The sequence below is a fragment of the Pantherophis guttatus genome, chromosome 5 (assembly GCF_059756535.1).
Source record: "Pantherophis guttatus breed Tessera chromosome 5, ASM5975653v1, whole genome shotgun sequence".
Lineage (NCBI taxonomy): Eukaryota > Metazoa > Chordata > Lepidosauria > Squamata > Colubridae > Pantherophis > Pantherophis guttatus.
In genome coordinates, this window is record NC_142067.1 from 31,677,735 (window position 1) to 31,700,551 (window position 22,817).

Consider the following 22,817-nt stretch of genomic DNA (forward strand, 5'->3'; position numbering starts at 1 on the left):
TCGCCATATGGACTATTGTAACGCTCTCTACATGGGGCTCCCCTTGAGGTGCACTCAGAGGCTCCAACTGGCGCAGAGTGCGGCCACGCGGGTGGTTATGGGAGCGACGTGGAGTTCCCATGTAACACCTCTCTTGCGCGAGCTGCACTGGCTCCCGGTGGTCTTCCGATGCGGTTCAAGGTTATGGTTATCACCTTTAAAGCGCTCCATGGCTTAGGACCTGGTTATCTACGGGACCGCCTGCTACCACCAATAGCCTCCTACCGGCCAGTACGCTCCCATAGAGAGGGGTTCCTCCGGGTGCCGTCGGCCAAACAATGTCAACTGGCGGCCCCCAGGGGGAGAGCCTTCTTTGTGGGGGCACCTACGATTTGGAACAAGCTCTCCCCGGAGATACGGAGGATCCCGGATCTGCGCACCTTCCGTCGCGCGCTTAAGACTTTTTTATTTCATCAAGCTGGCCAGGCCTAAATCTTCTCCCCTTTTTAAATGTAAATTTTAATTTGTTTTTAAATTATGGGGTATTTTAAATTTGTCTCAGCCAAATTATTTAATTCGTTTTTATTCTGTTTTAAACTTTTGTATTTATGTGTTTTATATTGTGGCTGTTCACCGCCCTGAGTCCTTCGGGAGGAGGGTGGTATAGAAATTTAATAAAATAAAAAGAAAATAAATAAAATATGCTAAAATAAATAAATAAGGTGCTATGATTGCTTCAGGCTGCGCTCAGAACTAAGCTTAAAATTGCAGGGATGAAGAAACAATGCTTCGAGATAGATGCCCTGCTCAGCAATTATCAAACTATAAAAAGCAACTGTTCCTAAATCTGTCTCTATCCTTAAACAACGTACAAATTCCTAGGTGCAGAAAAAAAAGAGTTTTTTCCTCTGCTTTATAAGCTCCTTAAGTAGCTTTGGAAAACTCATTTAACTCCATTGCATTCCAGATTTATTGGCAGTTTTTAACGTAGGGAAAGGATTAAATCATCTTTAGTTTTCTTAGCACACCATTCCCATTGCTGATTCAACATTGCACTGTTCCACACAACCCCCAATACAGGATTAATATTTAAATGGAAAAATGCAAAAGGAAAAACCATTAAGTGTGAACATATGTTTCAGATATATAAGAGTTGCCCATATCTTTCCATGCTGCTGAGCCAGCTTGCTTTTGGTTTTAACAGAGCTGAAAAGTTTGTTTAAAAAAAAAAACAGAGAAGAAAGAAAGGAAAAACTCCACAGTCTTCTTTGCACCTCCAAAGAAAGAGTATTTGTGTATTAATTAGATGGTATGAAATGTTACCTTTAATGGAGCCCTTTTGTGAAAAAGCAGAGGACTGGATTCAACTGTAGTAGGTTTATTCACAATTGGGTGTAGAATGAATGCATGAATATGAAATGATTATAATACTTTCACAAAACTGTTCCAATAAGTTCTTGCAACATTGTCTTTTTTCCCAGGGAGAATATGACACAGGATTTTTATATCACTGTGCATTTTCCTCTGACCAGCAAAAAGATCCTGAGACTCGGCAGGATGAACCCTTTGATGTTATCCCTATTGAAGATGCAGAGGACAATCCCATTCACCGCATCACGTTTTGGTAACAAAGCTTTTTCAGCCTGTAAAAAAAGAAAGAATTTTATGGCCGATATTTAAAAAAAATATTTTTTGTTTATTTTCAGCATGTATATATTCATTAAAATGTACTGCTAAATAATGTAAAAATACAATGGAAGATTCATTATGATAAAAACAAAACCATTTTATTTTGGGGTGAATATTATGGAAGTTTTTGATAGTGTTTGATTGGGTAGTATTCTTTTTCCTTATTCTCAAATGTATTTAAATTTATTTAGCAAAATATAAGTTATTTTGAAATCACAAATTATTTTCCCAGTTCTGCTTCTTTGAGCAAGCATATAGAAGGGCAAAATATACTTTTCCCCTTTTCATACTGTATCCAAATCCAAGCCTCTTGGTCACATATGATTCAAATCAGGGGTGGGTTCTACTTACCTTTACTACCGGTTCGCAACGGGACATGCGCAGAAGTGTTCTGATGACATTGGGGTCGGTGGGCGGAGCCTCCCACTGGTTTTACTACTGGTTCTATAGAACTGGTGCAAACCGGGGGGCAACCCACCACTGATTCAAATTCATTTTATCTATTAAAATGATATGAAAAATATGAAAACTGGCTTCTAGTTTTTTGAAAACTAAGGCAAATTTAGGTCCTACACCCCAGTGTATCTCCTCTCATTCTCATGATGCTGTACTAACATGGAGATGGTCTCATATCTCATCTACCTCCCCAAGATATAATTTTTCTGCACATAGAGGTCTGTCTGTGGAATACAAAGTACATGCAGTGAAGTTCAGAATGGTCCTTTAATTCATGAGAGGGCTTAAGGGGATGGTGTGTTTTTGTATGCAAATAGACATAAGAGAGGTAAAGTGAATGAGTCCTCAAAGGAAAGCAGTAATGAGACAGTAGAAACCATATTGTTTTTTATAAGCAGTGGATTACTTGCAGGGTCACAGATTTTAAGTCTCTTTTTGGCCCACTATTGGTACCAGGAGAGACAAAAGTAGTGAGTATAATAGTGACTTTGTATACTTGATATCAAATTGAATATGGAATTTAAGAGTTTTGAAGATGCAGAAACTTCCTACTTGTTCATACATTATTCAAGTGACATCCCCAAATGTGCAAGGAGTAGAATATGGCAATCTGCTGCCTGGCAGAGAAATAATATTGTTATAGTTTCTGTCTGTTATCAAGAGCTGCAATTAAGTTCTCTGCCAGTTTTATCATCATAGGATATTTCTTTTCTCATCTGCTGTGGATAATAAGGAATATTGTCTTGATGGAAATACGTGAGAATTGTTACCTAGGCAAAGGGGGGTTAAATATTTTTTAAGCCCTGAGAAACATTTGGAGGTGGCTTAGCTGGACACTTTTCTGATTCACTAAGTATCACAAGGTTGTGTAGAGGGGGTAGGAGGCACAGCTCAGTTAGACATGCAAGATTCTGTTATTATACCCAATCTAAACAAAGTAGTTTTAGAACTCCTGTGGTTTTTTTTTCTGGACTAGTCTCCCTAGTGGGACTGACTTATGTCTTCTGTTTTATCCCCAACATAAACAGATTTAGATATCAGCAGAGTATATGAAGAAAAACCATCATATTCATGTGTTAATTATTTTTTCAGCTCCACAGGTTTACTAATGTTTTGTGGGATGCAGAATGGAGTAGTGAGGATTTATCCCCTGCACAGCAAAGAACTCTGTGTGGACAACATAGCTGGATATTGGTCATTTAGTTTGCATGATAATGACTATGGGCAAATTCAAGGGATATACTCAAGTTTTGATGATCGATTTCTAGTAACTTGTGGAGCAGATGGCAACATCTTTGCATATGACATTCTTTCTGCTGAGGAAGTTAAGAAAGTCCTGAAGACTAAAGTGCCCTCTCCAAGAGTAAGTAACAATCAGGAATGCATTACTCTGTACGTTTCCCCCTATCATTGAAGTACTTATTGACTGGGAAATATTCACAGTTTTCTCCATAATCTAGATAGATAAAGAGGATGGGGATCAGTGGTGGGTTTCTGCCAATTCGCCCTGGTTTGGGCGAACCAGTAGTGGCGGGACGCTCTGCCCACCCGCCCAGATGTCATCATGGATGCTCTGCGCATGGACAGAAGATTCTGTGCATGCACAGAAGCACCACGCACAAGCGAAGTGTGCGCGCACACACGTGTGCTCACGGTTCCGAACAGATAATGAAGGTAAGTGAAACCCATTACTGGTGGGGATGAAGGGAAGACAGGCAGACACACAAGTACGTAAACATATAGACATACACACAGGTAATCCTTGATTTACCACTATAGCAGAGTCTGGAATTTTAGTTGTAAATCATAAATCAAAGCCCATGTGACCAAACTTGATTTTATAACCATTTTTATGGTGGTCATAAATCAAGTCACCACAGTTGTGAAGTGAATCCTGTGGTTGTTAAACAAATCAAGCATATCCAAAGGGCAGTTTTTGCTGTTTTCCGCTGCAAAACAACAAAACCTTCAAATTGTAGTCATATGACAATAGAATGCTGCAAACAGTCGCAAAGTGAACCACTTGCCAATTTCCTGGAATGCAATCATGACTGCAGGAGGGGATTGGCAGTTGTAACTTCAAAGATAGTTCATAAGCAACTTTTTTTGAAGTTCATCATAGAAGAACAATCATTAAACTACCCCATCACAGGTCAAGGACTACCTATATATACAGTATATTAGCTTGCTTTGAAAGTGGGAAGAGAAGATTATTACAAAAAAAATGCTGTGATTTATAAAACATTGTGAGAACTTATCTGGAATTCCATTTGAGTTTTAGTTGAATCCATGCCACTTATAGAAAGAGCACTGATTATTTAATTTTATTTTTCTGCAGAGTGGATTAGACAAAGAGAAAGCAGCAGATGATATTGAGGATATTTATGCCTACAGGTAAGGTTGCTAAAAGTGAAACATTAAGCTTTGTTGTTGGATACCTAGCTTTTTTTATGATTACTTTTATTTTTAATCAATCCCTTGAAAATAAATACATTTCCAAAATGAATTTGTCTTTAATAAAGTCAGTTTAGTGGCACTTGCGACTCCTATCTGGAGTTTCTATGTTTCTCTGAAGCATTACACTTTCCTTTGCAATTTTCTCTAGAAAATAAAGGTAACATCTAGTGATCTCAGTAGCTCTTTATCTATAATTTTGAATATTTGCATTTTAATATTAAAATGTGAGAATTTTTAAAGATTTTACCTTGTTAAAAACGTAAGTGTGGATCTATCGCCAAGGATGGAAGGGGAAATGCTAATTTTTTTGGCCACATACCTATACACCATATGTCCAGGAATTAACATTATAAAACTTCTACTTTTCTATTTTGACCATTTAATTACCAGAAATACATTTATTTACCAGGTTAAGAGAATCCTATTTCTCTCAAATGCCAGGTTTCTGGGCAGATGCCAAATAAAATGCATCCTCAGGAGACTACCAACCAAGTCACTAACCCTAGAACAGGGATATGGAACCTTGGCCCTTTTATGACTTGTGGACTTTAACTCCCTGACTTCCTGAGCCAGCCATGCTCACAAGTCCCAAGTCATAAAAGGGCCAAGGTTCCCCACCTCTGCCATAGAAGGAAGGGCCAAAGCATGAAGATTCTGAATGCTAGTTGGAGACTTCTTGCCTTCCATTCTTTGGGCTCAGTGGTCTTCTACATTCACATTTAATTATGAGGGTTCTCCATGCTTGTGGGTTGGTTTCTAAACATTTCTTTACCAGGCTAAGTAACATCTTCTGCAGAATTTAGGGGATGTCAGTGTCAGTGTTTTTCTTATAAGGGCTCTGTGTGGTCAGTAGATCTTGTGATGGGGAAGTCACATCAGGTAAGGGTCATTTGGAGGTGAAATGTTGGTTGTGGGAGGTTGCATGGGTTGGTTGAGGGTCGGTGCTGTCGCTGGTTGATTGTGCAGTTGATTTGAATTCTAAGGGTTTGTAGGCTGGTTGTAGGTCAATGTGTCTGTTGATGAAATTGCTTATGGAGTGCCAGGCTTCAATAAACTTGTGTGTGTGGTAGGTGGTAGCGTGGCCAATGATTCTTGTATTGCTCCAATCAGATTGGTGCTGTTCAATGTCAGTGTGGGTAGAGATTAGGGATTTGGTATCATAGCAATTGTCTGCCAGCTGATGTTCATGGATTCTTGTTTTCAGTTGACAGAATGTTTGTCCCACCTCCACCCTCATCTTCTACCTGAGCTGCAGATATTCATCACTATAGCAAACATTTAATTATGTTAACCAAATTCATGTGTTAATGCCCAGCCTGATCAATACTATATAAAAACATATTTTGTTTCTACAATATATTAAATAAATAAATCTCTGTCTAAAAGAGATCTCCATTCAATATAATTATAGACTCCCTTCCACCTAATGAAACATGTTGCTTTTCTTTAGTCAAGCTTCATAATTTCACTGTATATTGGTTCCTGGAAAGATTAATTGTTCTGTCTCCTTTTCATATTTTTCTCACATTTCTAGTATTGAGAATGCCAAGCAAAAAAAAGAATATGATCAAATAATGAGAACTGCAGAATATAAGAAACTTTTGAAGAGACAAGAACTGATTTTATTGAGGCAGGAGTTTCAGGAATTGCTCCGGATCAATAGCGAATTGCCCAAACATATGCAGCTTCTTAGAGAAGTATGTATGTTGATTTCTTTTCCTCATGGAGAATAGGGATTAATGTGGGGTTATACCTTGAGTTTTACGATGAGTTAGTGTTTATTTTTTATTGTTGGGTTCCACTCTATTCTAACTGCTTAAATTGTTTTTTAGCATACATAAAAAAACCAACCTTAACATTGTTGGACAAAGTTGTTCTGTCTTATTCCATACCCAGATATAACCGGTATACAGCTTGGGTATTTTAAACTTAGCCCTTGCTCAAAGGCAACTGTAGTGACAAGGACCTTTGCACAAATTTTTATTGGACACCAGTTGGATCCATTTCTAGAACAGAAGTCCTGCTCATTTGTCACTTCCCATCTGGATTATTACAATTTGTTCAACATGGGGTAGCCCTTAAAGACACTCAGAAACTGCAACTGATCCAGAATGTTGTGGCATGGATATCTTAGTGCCGGGGTGAAATCCAGCAGATTCTGACAGGTTCTGGAGAACCGGTAGCAGAAATTTTGAGTAGTTCGGAGAACCAGCAAATACCACCTCTGGCTGGCCCCAGAGTGTGGTGGGAATGGAGATTTTGCAATATGCTTCTTCCAGGAGTGGGGAGGGAATGGGGATTTTGCAGTATCCTTCCCCTGGAATGGGGTGGGAATGGAGATTTTGCAGTATCCTTCCCCTGCCACGCCCATCAAGCCACGCCTATCAAGCCACACCATGCCCACCAAGCCATGCCCACAGAACCGGTAGTAAAAAAAAAATTGAATTTCACCACTGCTTAGTGCACTATGTAACAACATTAATGGGAGAATTTCATTGACTTCCAGTAGATACCCAAAATGCTGGTTATCATATACAAAGACCTTCATAGCAAAGGGGCAGGCTTTTCTCTAACTGCTTCTCTCAGTGGATCTGGCAGGTTGAGTGTACTCTGGGTTCCTTTAATTAAAGAATGCTATCAGATGGGATCTAGGAAAGTATGTTTTCTCTGTTACTATACCTTTCCTGCGGAACAGAATTCCTGAAATTCAGATGGCTCCAACCCTGCTGGACTTTCCAAAAGTGTTAAAAATGTGGATTTTCTTCCAGGACACTAGGCCAGGAAGTTAAGGGAACCTGTTTATTTGTGGGTTTGATATGGATATGTGTGTGGTCCCAGACATGATTTCTTTTACTGTTTAATTTGTTGTTCACGATCCAGAATCTTCTTAGATGAAAAAGACTTTCTGTTCATGACTGCACTGGGCAATTTTGTCAGAATTTGACAGGAGTATAAGCTGCATATGAATTGCTTTATCATATGACATATAATCTATCAAATATTGGATGCTTAAGCATTTAATGAAAGCAGGCCAAAGAATAGCTCTTTGGGACAAAAATTAGCAATTGATAGTGTGCAGTTCATTATTTTAGGAGCCTGATGTAATTCAAGTCACTTGCATGATGACAGTGACTTGGTTCCCCCGTGATGCCCTTGGTCTTTTAACCGTACTTGCAGAGTAAAATATACATTATGAATTTTGAAAGATAACAATAGGAAAATAATGGGAGATACTAGGCTAGCTTGGTAATGCGAGCATTTAGTAAGATACTTCTAAAGAAGATTTAGTAGGTATAATTTGATTAAAGCAAAAGATGAAATATAGTAGCCAGTGAATAAGTATCTTTGCCAAACAAACCTAAACCCTATAATAGAACATCTAGAACTTCTCAAGACACCAAAAAATGCAAAGAACACAACAATATGTTTGAAAAACTGCTGTTCACGTACTATGTATTAATGAACCATTTATGTGAGCCTTTGAACTACAAAGCAGTCTTCCCTAGCATGGGTCTTTCAATGCTGTGGATCACAACGCCCATCTTCCATTACTATTGACCTTGCTAGTTGACAAGAAAACCATATAAATACCAAATTGGGGAAGATATATCTAAAGCAAAGCCTGATAAAGATATATTAATACATTTAAGGGTTTAAGATGGCAAAGAGTCTAATTTTTAATTTAAGATCTATCAAAAAATTTTAAAAATGTAAAAGGATGACATACTTGATAGACCCAGCTGAAGAAAAAGGGTACTGATGTACAGTGGATGAACGCAGTACAGAATATAAATGGAAGTTTGAAATGTAGAAGCATCTTCACAGAGTGTGAAGTCCATATTCTGGAATAGAGGATTTCTTTCTCTGATATTGCAATATATAAAGTAGCCCAAACCTTGTATTCTGGGTATGTATGCACAGTAAAGCAAAAAAAAAAAAATTCCAGATGCATTTATTTATTTACATTTCTTATACTTGCCCACTCTGGTAACTCAGGTTAGCTTACAAAATCCAAGGACAATTAAAACAGTGCATGCTTTTCACCAAATAAAGTAGAATGTGGCAGACAAATATGATTTTATCTTTTACAATATATAGCAATTTGAAATGGACAAGAGAATTCGTGCAGAAATGGACAGAAAGACTGCAAAAAATATTAGGCAAGTAATGAGAGAACTGGCCTGGGAACAGGAAAAACATCAAATTGGGTTGCGAAAAGTACAGGAACGGTAAGGACCATTTTATTTTCTTTTTTTGAGATGCTTTTATTTCCTAAGATTTTTCTGCTAAGGAAAAAGAAGAGAGCACCATGAATACTGCTTTGTACAAAAGATGGGATATAAACCTTAATGATAACAACTTTAAATAAATAAATAAAGTCCATCTTTTTCCAGTTTTGAAAGGCTTTGAAGGATACGCTCCAAACAGTATAAGATGTTTTTGTTTTATTATTTGCTTTCTGTTATTCTGTAATTTGTAATTTGTATTGATACTTAAGCTGTATTAGCTTAAGAACAGCTGTATTAGCTTATGAACAGCCATATAAATAAAATAAGTAATAAATGAAATCCTAATAAAAATTAAATTAAATTTATATTTACTTAAATATAGTCAATATGATTACTGTTCATTTGAGTGTTTAATAATGATAAATTTTGTCACATCAACACTGTAATAATTTGATAATACTGGAATTGGAGATTTCTGGATATTGCAACCTGAGCTTTTAGAAAACACATATCGTATTTTTCAAAGTATAAGACGCACTTCCCTCCCCCCCAAAAGAGGGTGAAAATTTGGGTGCGTCTTATACACTGAATGTAGCCCCACCCACCCGTCGGCCCCCACCCTTTGGCCTCTGCCTCCCAGCAATTTGCCTCCTTGCAGCAAACATCCCGTTTCAGCTTCAGCACAACCTGATTAGCACAAGCAGCTGATTATTGATTGGATCGGCCTCCCAACCGTCAGCTGTTTCAGGCTGCAGGGATTGTCATTGCCTATTGCCGCGTGCCCGATTTGCTGCAAGGAGCCAAATTGCTGGGAGGCAGAGGCAGATTTTTTTTTTCTTGTTTTCCTCCCCCAAAAAGGTAGGTGAGTCTTATTGTTTTCAGAGTCTTATACTCTGAAAAATATGGTAACTCTGGGTCCTCTGGGTATGTATGTTTGTCACTTAGTCTATTGTTAAATTAATTGATTGTTAAACTAAGACTGCTTAAATATGTAAGAAACACAAAACAAGATTGCTATCTTTGCTGTGGTCCTAACAGATACCGGGGCAATTTGGAGTATGACACCATTTTGGTCTGTGCCATGAGAAGTACTCACCGAATCTCCACATACAGACTATTGGCAATCTCAGAGAGTTTATACAGAGCCAGAAAACAAATTCACCCAGGGAAAAAGAGAATAAGCAAATATGAACGGAAAGGAAAAGAAGGAGAGCAAAGAAAAGAGAGCCAAAGAGATATTAGTAAGGATTTACAAAAGTGTGGCAGAAATACTGCAATCATAATGAACGCAATACCTACCTTGCATTCGTTTTCACGGTTCCGTATCAGCAAACGTTTCATCAGATGGTATCTTTGCTCTGCCCTGCAACTTTTCTCTAACATTTCTTAGAATGTAGTTTTCCATGTAGGAGTATTAACTACACATCCCAACATTTAGTATTTATTCAAACCTTGATTAATGTGAGTTACTTTCTGCAAGTATGTACTGAGATAACAAGTTGTGGCTTCTATTTACATTTTTCCTATTGACATTATTATTAATACTTTTGTATTTTTTTTTATTATGATAAACTTTTAAAGTGTTTATTGCATTATGTGTTATTTTAGTGTTTCCCTGCATAAGGTGAATGACACTTAAGGAGCCATCATGGAATAGGTAGTAATAAATTACTTCACACATTCCCTGTATAAAAAAGAAAGACAGAGGGAGGAAGATAGAGGAGGAAACAGAGATGGGGCTAGGGAGGGAAAATAATTTTGATAATGTAAAAGCATAGTATTTTTAAGCAATAAATGGAAGTATGGGGGTAATTTGAGGGGGAAATTGTTATTTTTGAAGCTTTGTTCGGTCTCCCTGTTGGAAAGAAATTTGCTTTGCTTTTGGCAAACTATGAGCAGGTTTTTTGTTTTTGTTTTTGCTAAAAATAGTATATCTGTGTTCAGGATAAACACAGGAGGAACTTCTTGCCAAATCACACCTATGGTTGAATTTGTCTAAACATTATGGAACTGTACATTACAAACAGATTGCTAACTATGTAGCGACTGTGTAACTTTCATTATCCAGGAAATGGCTTGTTTGGGAATGTTAATGGAAGCTAAAGACTAAGTAATATTTTTAGATTTATACTAAGTGTCTAAACTGGAAAGGGAATATGTTTACAAAAGAATAGAGGTTTCAGGTGTGGGACATGCAAAAGTTAAAAGGATTTGAGATGTCTTGGGCAAGTCTCCAGAGTAGTACTTTTGGGTAATAGATCTGCTACCTGGGAAGAAAGCATACATGGTTAACTTTCATTAATATATATCCATATATATTAAAATTCTTGTTATTATAATTTTTAACTAGGCAAAACAGTTGATTCAGTTTTTGAATCAAGGGACCTCAAATGAACTAATTACAGAATGTGTCCAAAATCTGGAATCAATGACTCTGAAGGGATGACATTTTAGAAAATTGTGGTTGCTTCAGTGCTATTGGCTGCTGCTGGGCAGCTGCTGCAATAATGTGATCTTGATTTTTAATGTTTAGTGACAGTTTCCCAGCCAGTTTTGCAATCCCTAGCTCCTCCTCTCCCCCACAGCAGGAGTCACCTACCTGCCTGCTAGAAAGGAAAGGAGGAAGGATGGGTGGATGGATGGATGGATGAATAGAAGAAAGGGATGATGGGAGGAACAGGAAAGAGGAATGGAGGAACAGGGAGGAGGAACTATGTTCTCCCTTCCTGGCTCATGCCACGCGCACATGCTTCCCTGACCTGTGCCACCCTCACATGACTTGTCCAATACACACTGCACCCCAGCATGTCTTCCCTGATCAATACAGTATATCCTGCACTCCCCCATACACCCTCCCTGATCCACTGCACACCATCAGTGTGCCTTCCCTGATCTGCGCAGCACCTCTTGTGCAACCCCCCTTGCAAGGGAGGAAGTGAAGGGAGGGGAGAAGAAGGGAAGGGAAGGGAAGGGAAGGGAAGGGAAGGGAAGGGAAGGGAAGGAAGGAAGGAAGGAAGGAAGGAAGGAAGGAAGGAAGGAAGGAAGGAAGGAAGGAAGGAAGGAAGGTGTTCCCCATAGCTTTCCACAAGGAAACTCAGTGGGAACTCAAAGTTTCCAGGGAAATCTGAAGTCACTCCCACTTTTTTTTTTTTAATCATCCTGTTTAGGTAAGGAAATATATCTGAAACAATGATCCAACAAGGCGTGGGTTGTCTAGTACAGGGGTTTCCAACCTTGGCAACTTTAAGACTTGTGGACTTCAACTCCCAGAATTCTGGGAGTTGAAGTCTACAAGTGTTAAAGTTGCCAAGGTTGGAGACCCCTGGTCTAGTATGTATTATAAAAATCCACAAATTCTCCAGAGCTCTGTTCTGTAAAGAAACAAGAACCAGATAGTACTATCTCTGAAATAGGGAAAGCAGTAATGGAAACCTAGTTATAATATGGCCTTAGTTTTGTAGAATCAGTAGGTTTTTCATTGATTTATTTTTAAAATGAATTCAAAGAAAAACCAACCCCTTAACGTTTAAAATTAACACTGTGGCCAGGGGGGCTTTTTATCAGGTTCACCTGATCCACCAGTTGTGTCCCTTTTTGGACCGGGACGCCTTGCGCACGGTCACTCACGCCCTCATCACTTCCTGTCTGGACTACTGTAACACTCTCTACATGGGGCTCCCCTTGAAGAGCACCGGGAGGCTCCAGCTGGTCCAGAATGCGGCCGTGCGGGTGATTATGGGGGTGACTCGGTGCTCCCATGTAACACCATTCCTGCGTGAGCTGCACTGGCTCCCAGTGGTCTTCCGGGTGCAATTCAAGGTGTTGGTTGCTACCTTTAAAGCACTCCATGGCATAGGACCTGGATATCTACGAGACCGCCTTCTGCATCCGATAGCCTCCCACCGACCAGTACGCTCCCACAGAGAGGGTCTCCTCAGGGTGCCGTCAGTTAGACAGTGTCGACTGGCGACCCCCAGGGGGAGAGCCTTCTCTGTGGGGGCACCTGCCCTCTGGAACGAGCTGCCCCCGGAGATTCGTCGGATTTCCGACCTCCGTACCTTCCGCCGCGCCCTTAAAATGCTATTATTCCATCAAGCCGGGCTGGCCTAAAATATTATTTTAATGGGTTACTGTATTTTAGACGATCGGCCAAACTATTTAATAATTTTAAATTGTTTTTAACTTTTGTATTGTTGGTTTTATCTTGGCTGTACACTGTCCTGAGTCCCCTTGGGAGAAGGGCGGTATAAAAATTTAATAAAAGTAAACTAAACTAAACTAAACTAATGCTAAAATGGTATCTTGTTTGGGGAATGCCTACAAAAGCACCTTATATTCTGTTTAAAATATATTTGTACAGGAGCAATAGTTACAGCCCAGGCTGCCATTGATGAAGAACCAGAAGCTGATAAAGTAAGGAGAAAATCCCAACCTCATACAGCAGCAAGTCGTATTGTTGAAAATCGAATGGAAAAACTTAGGAAAATTATTGAAAAAGCAGACAAAGCCAAAGCTAAAATCCAAAAAAGAAAGATGGAGTGGAATGAATTGTGAGTCAAGCATAATCTTCTCTTTGGGGCATGATTAAAAACATGTTTCTTAAAGTAGGAATAGTTTCTGAATTATTTAGTGTATATAATAATATTGAAATACAGTTGTTCCCAACTTGGCAATTTGATCTGAAGTGATTTGATTTGAAGTACTTAAAGAGTGAAAGCATTCTGTTTCAACACAGAGCTCTAAATATAGCTAATCTCTGGTATTTGAATTTTTAAAAATTTATTAGATTTGTATATGTTACCCTGGGTGGCTCATAATTAAAAATAACAGCAATAAGACACAATAAATTATAAGTAAATGCCGAAGTATATAACATGCTAACACCACCACTGAAAGCTCACTTAAGCAAGAAACAATCATAGTCTTTAACCAAGTTTGAAAAATTCTTTATGGTTATTTCTATCACTCAAATGAAGAATGGCCAGCATTTTGGGTTAATATAAATTAAAAATGAGCATGGGAAACCATAGAGAAGTCTTTGACTCTGGTTAAAGACCTATATTGGGCTGGATGTTGCAGCTAAGCACCCTATGTGGTGTATCACATCAGGCTGTATATTTTGGATGATAATAGATTTTGGGTGAGACCAGATAGTTCCAATAAAACAGAATTTGACAATCTGAAAGGTTTGGCCATACAGGCTTCATTGGAATTTCTCTGTCATTTCCATGGTGCAGTAGATTCTACAAATATTTGAATACCTTCAACTACTTTTTGCTCTGAGCATCAATATGTTTTCATAGAGAACTAAGGAAGAACTGAATAATTATAATAGTTTTGTTTTTTGGATGATTGAAAAATAAAAAACAGATAAATTATTATTATATAATATTTTTAGAATTAGAATTAGAATTCTTTATTGGCCAAGTGTGATACACACAAGAAATTTGTCTCTGGTGCATAAGCTGTCAGTGTACATACAAGCAATAAGTGATAATCATAATCATAAGATACAATCATCATAAATCATAGATACAAGGCTTAGTGACAGTCATAAGATTCTAAGCGATCAACATAACTCATAATAGGATAATAGGAATAATCAACATAAATCATGAGATACAACAAGACGTTAGGGGACTTGAGGCTAAAACATAAAGAACGGTTGCTGGAACTGGGTATGTCTAGTTTGATGAAAAGAAGGACTGGGGTGACATGATAGCAGTGTTCCAATATCTCAGGGGCTGCCACAAATAAGAGGGAGTCAAGCTATTCTCCAAAGCACCTTAGGGTAGGATAAGAAGCAATGGGTAGAAACTAATCAAGGAGAAAAACAACTTAGAACTAAGAAGAACTTTCCTGACAGAACAATTAATCAGTGGAACAACTTGCTTCTAGAAGTTGTAAATGCTCCAACATTAGAAGTTTTTAAGAAGAGATTAGATAATCATTTGTCTGAAGTGGTGTACGGTTTCCTGCTTAAGCAAGGGGTTGGACTAGAAGACCTCCAAAGTCCCTTCCAACTCTGTTATTCTATTCTATTCTATTCTATTCTATTCTATTCTATTCTATTCTATTCTATTCTATTCTATTCTATTCTATTCTATTCCATTCCATTCCATTCCATTCCATTCCATTCCATTCCATTCCATTCTGTTATAGTCATAAGAATCTAAGGAAATAGGTAATAGGACAGATAAGAGGATAATAAGTAATACAGTCCTACTAGGTAGTTTGACATCCTAGGGCATAGACAGCGTTGTGGGAATTAGTAATTTAGCAGAGTGATAGCACTCTATGGGAGTACTTTCTATGGGAGAAATAACTCTTTGTGTCTGGTTGTTTTGGCGTGCAATTCCCTATGGTGTCTTGAGGGAAGAAGTTGAAACAGTTTATGTCCAGGATGTGAGGGGTTTGTAGATATTTTCACAGCCCTCTTTTTGATTGTAACTTGGCAGATTCAAGAGCAAACCAAGTGATAACTATGAGGATCCTCAAGATGTAGCAAATATCAAAGAAGCTCAAGAGAACATGGGGGACTTCAAATTAAAAACTGCCACTAACTACAAAATTCCTGAGCATATGAGAATGAATGCCGATAAAAAAACAAGCCAACTGCAAGCTTTAGAAGCAGCTGTAAGTAGAAGAATTGATCTGAATCATGATTTCTCTTCTTCTCCCAGGAAAGCATTTACTGCGGTGAAATTAAAACTATACCACATGTATGTTTATTGACTGATTTTTCCATAATTTTTTTTATTGCTCTTAATATAGTAACAGGAAAAGAAAAGAACACAGAGGAATGAAAAACAAAGATACATTATTAAAAAAAATCAATGAAAAATACAAAAGACAAAAATTAATACATTTAAATATACTGTATATATTTTACTGCAAAAGTGAACAGTTACAATTTTATATATAATTATCTAATGCAAACATTTAGCAACTGTTTGTGTGTATGTATTTCTAATATAGTAATATAATCATGCTTATTAAATTACAATGGCCTTGGAAAAAGTGACTCATGACCTGTACTTGCACTTACGACTGTGGTATCCTCACTGTCACATGATTGCAATTTGGGAGTTTAACAACTGTCTCCATTTATGACCCCCCCCCTTTTTTTTTTAAATTTGATTTATATGCCGCCCTTCTCCGAAGACTCAGGGCGGCTTACAATGCGTTAAGCAATAGCCTTCATACTTTTGTATATTTTATACAAAGTCAGCTTATTGTCCCCACAATCTGGGTCCTCATTTTACCTATCTTAGAAAGGATGGAAGGCTGAGTCAACCTTGAGCCTGGTGAGATTTTGAACTTGCAGTAATTGCAGGCAGCTGATGTTAATAACAGTGCTTTAGTCTCTGCGCTACCAGGGCTCTTGCAGCATCCTGCAATCATGTGATCATGGTTTGAGAGCTTTTTGCCAATTTCCGGCAAAAAATGGCAAACTTCCCCTTAGTAGGGAAGCTAGATTTACTTAACTGTGTGATTCATTTAACAACAGCATTGATTCACTTTAATGACTGCCATAAATCTTGTCTAATCTTGTAACCAGTTCAATTTATCACCACCACAATTTATGATGGAAATTCCTGTCCCAATTGTGGTTGTAAGTTGAGTGTTTCATTATACTTATTGATACAAGGTCTATATCTGTAGGCAATCAGCTAAGAAGTAGTAAGTGTAATCAGGTCTTCAGTCATTGAGTAAATCGGATCTTACCTTTTCAATGTTGCAACATCAGTCTTTTAGCTGTAGTAAGGGCATGGAGAATCCATTTATGAACTACTAGACTATGCAGTGACCAGGAGTCAAAAACTGAGTTGAAGGCACAATTTTTTTAAAAAAAAATCCCATTAAATATAGCACCTGTGTACATTGACTTTCTATGATATCCAATAAAAGATAACAGAGAGCAACAATGGTTTCATTTGCATAGGGTTTTAATTATTTAGATTTTAATTATTGCATTTTGGGGGAAAATAACTATCTAATAAAGCATTTGCTACCTAATAAAGTGACTTGTTCTCTTCTTTGCAGATACATGAGAAAAAGCTGACGATGAACAAATGGATTGTGTCTCTCCGAGATCTTAAAGTTGCTATTATAGAAGAGATTCAGTGTGTAGTACAAGAATTGAAAACTATACAGTCATCTCTGGATCCATCCAAACATCTACCAATACCTTCGGTTCCTCAACTACTTCCAGAAGAGACACCAGAAAAACATTTCCAGTATGACCATGACATGCTTTTGAAGTTCAAACAAGAAGCAGAAGACAAAGAGAAGTTAAAAAGAATAAAGTCATCGATTCCTTCTATAGAGTCTGGAAGTTTAGGAGGATTTGGTGGAGGATTTCTACATAGTCCTTCAATCAAGGAAGTAGAGAGTGGTCGGATTGCAGTTTTAAGGCCAGGGAGACTACCGTCTGGAATTTCTGAGGCACCACCTAAAATATTTGAGCTTCAGCAGGCAGAACCAACAGAGCTTGAATTGGAAATCAGACAGAGGGAAGAGATAAGAAATATTCATCTGCAGGAAACTTTGATTAAGAGGGTGAGAAGTTGCTTTGAAGATATTATACATGCAAAATTATTTCCGGTTTCTATATTTTTGTTTCTGCTAATTAAAATATTAAAATATTGTAATTAAAATATTACAATAGCAATACTTATTGTATATATTTTGAAGCAGATTTGTTTAAAACAATATTCTAAAATGAAGAAATCTTATAAAATATGTCAGCGACCGGTTCATTTTTAATAAGATTTTGAAATCAAGGTTCATATACTATCACATTCATGTTTTGTCTTTGTATGCAATATTCATATTTATGCAACTCAGAAAATACGATTACATCAACAACTAAATAGTTCCTAAATTTGGTATTAAAACCAGACTTCCCTAAGATGTATACAGTTGGAGCACCCATAATCATTATTAGAAAGGCATGCTGGCAAGGATTACAATAGCTGAAATTGTACAGATCTGGCTTTAACATATTGGAAAAGGCTGCCCTATACCAATTTTGTGACTAGACCTGACAGAATTTGTAATATTGCATCAAACATCAATTAGATTGTGTTTTAGAATAACTGAAATTCTGATATTATTTTTCCTTGAGAGCAGCCAAGTTGGAATGAAATGTTTGCAGACAAATTAAACAGCTTTTACCTTTTTAAAACAACTTTTTATCCCCATGTTTAGTTTTAGCTGTATTTTATAGTATTTTATTCTTACTGTATACATGCTTTATATTGTTTTATTCTTTTTATCACTGTAAGTCGCCCAGTGTCACCATGTGGAAAGATGGGCGGCAAACAAATTTATTAAATAAATAAATAATAAAGAAATAATAAAATTAAAGATACTATACTCTGATAATAAATACAAGTAATAAACATTTATTCAAATGAATAAATATAAATAATAAATACAATATAAATGCCATTTATTTATTTTAAAACATTTATATAGCTGCCCATCTTTCAACCAACTCTGGGTGGTTCCCAATTACATTCAAATAATACTATCTGAAATTGTTACCTTCATAGAGTAGAGTTTTTAGATTGTGTGTTGTCTAATTTATACTATTGTTTTTGTCTCCTGATTTCTTTCTTTACTTGCTTTACAGATAGATGAGCTGATGATCACTTTTGATGCTGAGCTTTGTCTTCTCCGTCACCAAAAGATGAAACTTGACATACTAATGAAAACAGCTGACCTGCGCCACATCACTTGGTTCGAAGAACTGCTTCTCCTGAAGAATTTTGAAAAACATGAGGACATTCTCCAAGAACGTGTCAACAGTCTTGTCAGTGAAGAAGAGGAAATGCAAGTATGTAGTATATACATCAATATAGGCCTTCTTATTAGCCTATTATTAAGATAGGTAATACCTACAAAAATGTATTTTGTTGAGAGAATATTGTTGGAACTCTTGTCAGAAAAATATAAAACTAAATTGAATACAATCAGAGTGGAATACTTGAGATACTTACCAAATATTGTTTAGTAAAACAAGAAGAGCTAGAGTCCTAGGATGGGTGGGTGTAGAATCAGTGGTGGGTTTCTACCGGTTCGCCCCGATTCCCACAAACTGATGGCGGCAGCAGGCTCCGCCCACCCACCCAGACGTCATCACGGATGGTCAGCGCATGCACAGAAGCGCTGCACGCCCGGTCACAGTTGCAAACTGGTAGCAAAGGTAAGTGGAACCCACCACTGTGTAGAATGAATGCAGACTGAACACAAAAGTGAATTATTAAGTATGGAAGAAATACTAATTTAAAGAGGATTGATTGGTTGGTTGGTTTGATTTGATATGATTTGATTTTGGCGTCAGCCAACTCCAGACCAAGTCTGGGTAGCTGAATAAGGATTGCATTGCAAAACATATGTAAAGGAATAGTGAAAAGGTGGACAGGAAGATTGGGTGGAATTGATACGTTTCTCAAAAAAGAATTAGGTGAAAAGTTTAAAGAACAAAACGTGATTTATAATTTGATATATGGGCATGATGGAAGCAAGAATGGTTTGGAAAGCTAGAAAAGGAGAGATACAGCAAATGGCATCGTATAAAGTAGATTGAGGTGATCTTCTTTTCTCTTTTGTTTAATTTTTTTTGCTTCCTACTTTTTATGAGGTTTGTATAGCATTGCTTATTCCAAAAGATAATTGTGTGATTGGTGTGAATCTGTGTAGCTGTTCCATCATGGTTTACATTGTGAAGATTCAATATATATATAGGCTGTTCTTATATAGGCTGGAAAGATGGAGATAGTGTATAGATGGAAGTGTTAGACAAGCATTGTCTGGATTTATTTCTTTAACGCATTCTGACTAGAATTCTCACAGTATAATTCGAAGATGGAGGAATTTGTTCTAGTTCCCCATTCCTTGTGTTAATATTTTTGGATAGAGAATAGTAGTGACATTTTCACTTTAAGAATTTAAATCAAGTTCTGTGTATATCATATTGTTAATACTTACATCAATATTAATTAGCTTTGTTGTTTTCAATGTTTTTTTAAATAAAAGAACAAGTTAAATGACTGGCTTGCCCTAATAGAGAATAAAAAAACAGAAATTGCAAAGCTCCAAGAAAAAGAAAAAATCCTCTATGCCACTTTTCAAGCATCCTTGGGAGAAAATAACAAGTTTGCCGCATTCCTTACTAAAGTTCTCAAGAAGAAGATCAAACGTGTTAAGAAGAAAGAAGTGGAAGGTGAAGGAGGTAAGTCAGAAGCATAGTTTCTTGATTATCTTTTTACTTTTTAGAAAGTTCCACATTACAATGCAGATAAAAGTAAACACTTCATGTTCCACCTAGTAATTCTTCTGTGTGTCTAAGTTATTAGGAAAGAGCATCTGTACTGTTTTCTACAGAGAAAAGTTAGATAAACTATAGTAATTATTATTATTTTAATATTACTTTTTATTATTATTATTTTCTCTTACACAAATCCACTTACACGTACCATGAGTGGAAATTAATATAATCCAGGATATACCATATTGTGTATGTGCATCTTGATATATGTTTTGCTTACAATTCCCTATATAAACTGAAAGTGGCATGTAAAAAGAAAGCAAATGATAAGCTCCAAATTTTGCAAAAATGTCTTACCTCCTGTTTTTTTGTTTTCCCATTCTTAATAATTGCCATGTTTTTGAACTTTTCTTTGCTGAAAAGTTAGTCAAACTATAATCAATAAATTAGATTCTGTTGATTTTCTGTGCCATGATCACATTGTTTAATTTCAGATGAAGAAGAAGAAAGTGAGGAAGAGAGTGAAGAGGAATCTAGTTTAGAGAGTGATGAAGAGGAATCAGGATCTGAGGATGAAGTTTTTGACGATACTGTTTGTCCAAAAAGTAAGTAGCGTAATCTCTTCTGCAAATACAACATTTCGAAACAATAAAATACTTTTTTTCAAAAACAGAAACTTCAAATTTTGATAGTATATATGGCAGCCTCATCTGTATTGTCAGAGTGTGCTTGTGTATCAGGAAAACACAACATTCCCAAAATTTAGCTTCATTTATCCTTTGCAACACAAATTATATCCCTGCTTGATTAGTGTATGTGTGTTGTGATGATCCAATTGTTCTAATAAATATTCTTGTTAATTATGTGAAGAAATTAATGCTGAATAAGTAGCAAGCTAGTGTTGTGGCCCGCCAGCAGCTAGCAGAGCTGGCAGCAGACTCGGACAGGAGGTTGGGGAGGAACATGGGCCAGTCCTGGAGTCTGGGGAAAGTTCGGACGATGGCTCTGAGTCAGAGGCAGAGAGGGGGCCAAGGCCATCTGGTAGTTCTTTGCTGCCTCCGGAGTCTCCGGAGTCTGACATCAGCGAGGCAGAAGAACAGCGTGAGCGTGTTCCCAGTGTGCGCATGCGCAGAGCTGCTAGGCGACAGGAACAATTAAGGAAACAGGGTCGACTTGGGAGTAAGGCTTGGAAATGGTTGCCCCCTCCCATAAGACATAAGTTTGTGACTGTGTGCAAAGTTTGGCCTTGCCCTGCATCTGAAATTTGGCAGTGTTCCACGTAAGATAGGTGGGTGTTGATAACCTTCCTCTGAAAGACTGTTTTTAAAGAGGTTTGCTGGGACTAAGTTTGTGCTGTTTACTTTCTAAGGAAGCCTAGGTCAGAACAGCTATCTGATATGAAACCTTGATGGCTTTTCCTAAGAGTACAGAAAAGCTCCTGGGAAAAATTCCATATTGTTATGAATTTTATTTTAAATTCTAAACTCCCTTTGAGGTCAACATTCAAACTAAGCCTTTTGCTGCCATTTTAGGATTTTAATCCATAACTTCCTATTAACAGAAATCTTCATAATGTGACATAACGATAGCCAGAGCCTGAGCCATATTTTTATTTCAAAACCATGTTCTGTAGAATAATTTTATATATAAACCACAGAGAAAACTATGCGTTCTTAAAATTCTTCTCTGTGACATTCTATGGTTATTTGTATTTGCAATTTTCAGCTTATAGTCGTGTTTTTGTAGACATAGAGATACCTACCTGTAGTAAAAGGCTGTTATAATCTTGGGAATTCTCACTATTGTTTTGGTCCCAGGGAAAGTTCAGTAGGTTCATTCTTACTATAAACCAGCATTTTTAAGCTTGGCAACCCTGAAGATGTGTGGACTCCCAGAATTCCCAGTAGATTGAATTTTTCATTATGATTTCTCCCTCTCTTTCCCTCTTTTTCTCCATCTAACTTTAATTGTTTTGGTTCTGTTATATAATAATAGCAATAAAGTTGGTGATGATTATTATTACTGATGGGACTTCCAGAATAGATTAGTAGCTGAAAAAAAGAATATATTGCTGAGTATCTCTGTCCTTTAATTACTTTCTTTTTCATATATTACCCAATGTGGATGTATTTATTGTATTTATTTATTTGCAATATCTTTATACTCTGAGCAGTGTAAAACCGAGCATAAAAAATTAAAATAATCAAAACAGAATAAGACATACACACCAAGGCAGAATGTACATGGTCAGCTAGAAAAACAGTGTAATGGAAAAAGAAATTTTCATTGCCTTGTAGTATATTAGAAGAAAGGGCATTATTAGTAATTCTACTACTCTATAAGTACAATGTTCCAGGGCATGTGGCCGCTATAGAGAAAGTTTATTTCCTGACCCAAGTTCCATGAACTTTCTGGGGAGGTGGGATTTTAGCAGCTCAGCCTAAGATATTCAGACTTGGCAAAATCAACTTTGGCAAGGCAGTACACAGTGTAACTCAGTGCTTTGCCACATAGGGCTTGAATTGGGCCCAGAAGATTGTTGCTAACCATGTACTGATTTCAAAATTAGTGTTATCTTGAAGCAGCTGAATTGTTTTGTCAGCAATTTGACCACTGCATTCTAGATCAATTGAACCTTCCAAATCATCTCCAAAGACTTCCGTACATGTAGTGAATTGCGCCAAACTTGCAGTGTGTGATGATCAAAACATTAGTTATCATTACCAACA

At 37.2% G+C, this 22,817-nt stretch overlaps 1 protein-coding gene across 4 annotated transcripts in view; it reads left to right on the top strand.

Moving 5' to 3' along the window:
• Window positions 1-22,817, top strand: part of CFAP44 (cilia and flagella associated protein 44) — a 59,452-nt gene that overhangs the window by 27,640 nt on the left and 8,995 nt on the right. For all 4 annotated transcript variants that reach the window (XR_015734408.1, XM_034411849.3, XM_034411856.3 and 1 more), the window contains 12 exons: window positions 1,461-1,603; window positions 3,217-3,487; window positions 4,463-4,518; window positions 6,116-6,278; window positions 8,680-8,810; window positions 9,849-10,051; window positions 13,171-13,360; window positions 15,269-15,446; window positions 16,857-17,372; window positions 18,451-18,654; window positions 19,857-20,052; window positions 20,583-20,693. Coding sequence is in view for 3 of the 4 variants with exons in the window: in XM_034411849.3 (XP_034267740.2) it covers window positions 1,461-1,603; window positions 3,217-3,487; window positions 4,463-4,518; window positions 6,116-6,278; window positions 8,680-8,810; window positions 9,849-10,051; window positions 13,171-13,360; window positions 15,269-15,446; window positions 16,857-17,372; window positions 18,451-18,654; window positions 19,857-20,052; window positions 20,583-20,693 (2,362 nt within the window). In the remaining variant the exon portion in view is untranslated. The remainder of the gene's footprint in view (window positions 1-1,460; window positions 1,604-3,216; window positions 3,488-4,462; window positions 4,519-6,115; window positions 6,279-8,679; window positions 8,811-9,848; window positions 10,052-13,170; window positions 13,361-15,268; window positions 15,447-16,856; window positions 17,373-18,450; window positions 18,655-19,856; window positions 20,053-20,582; window positions 20,694-22,817) is intronic.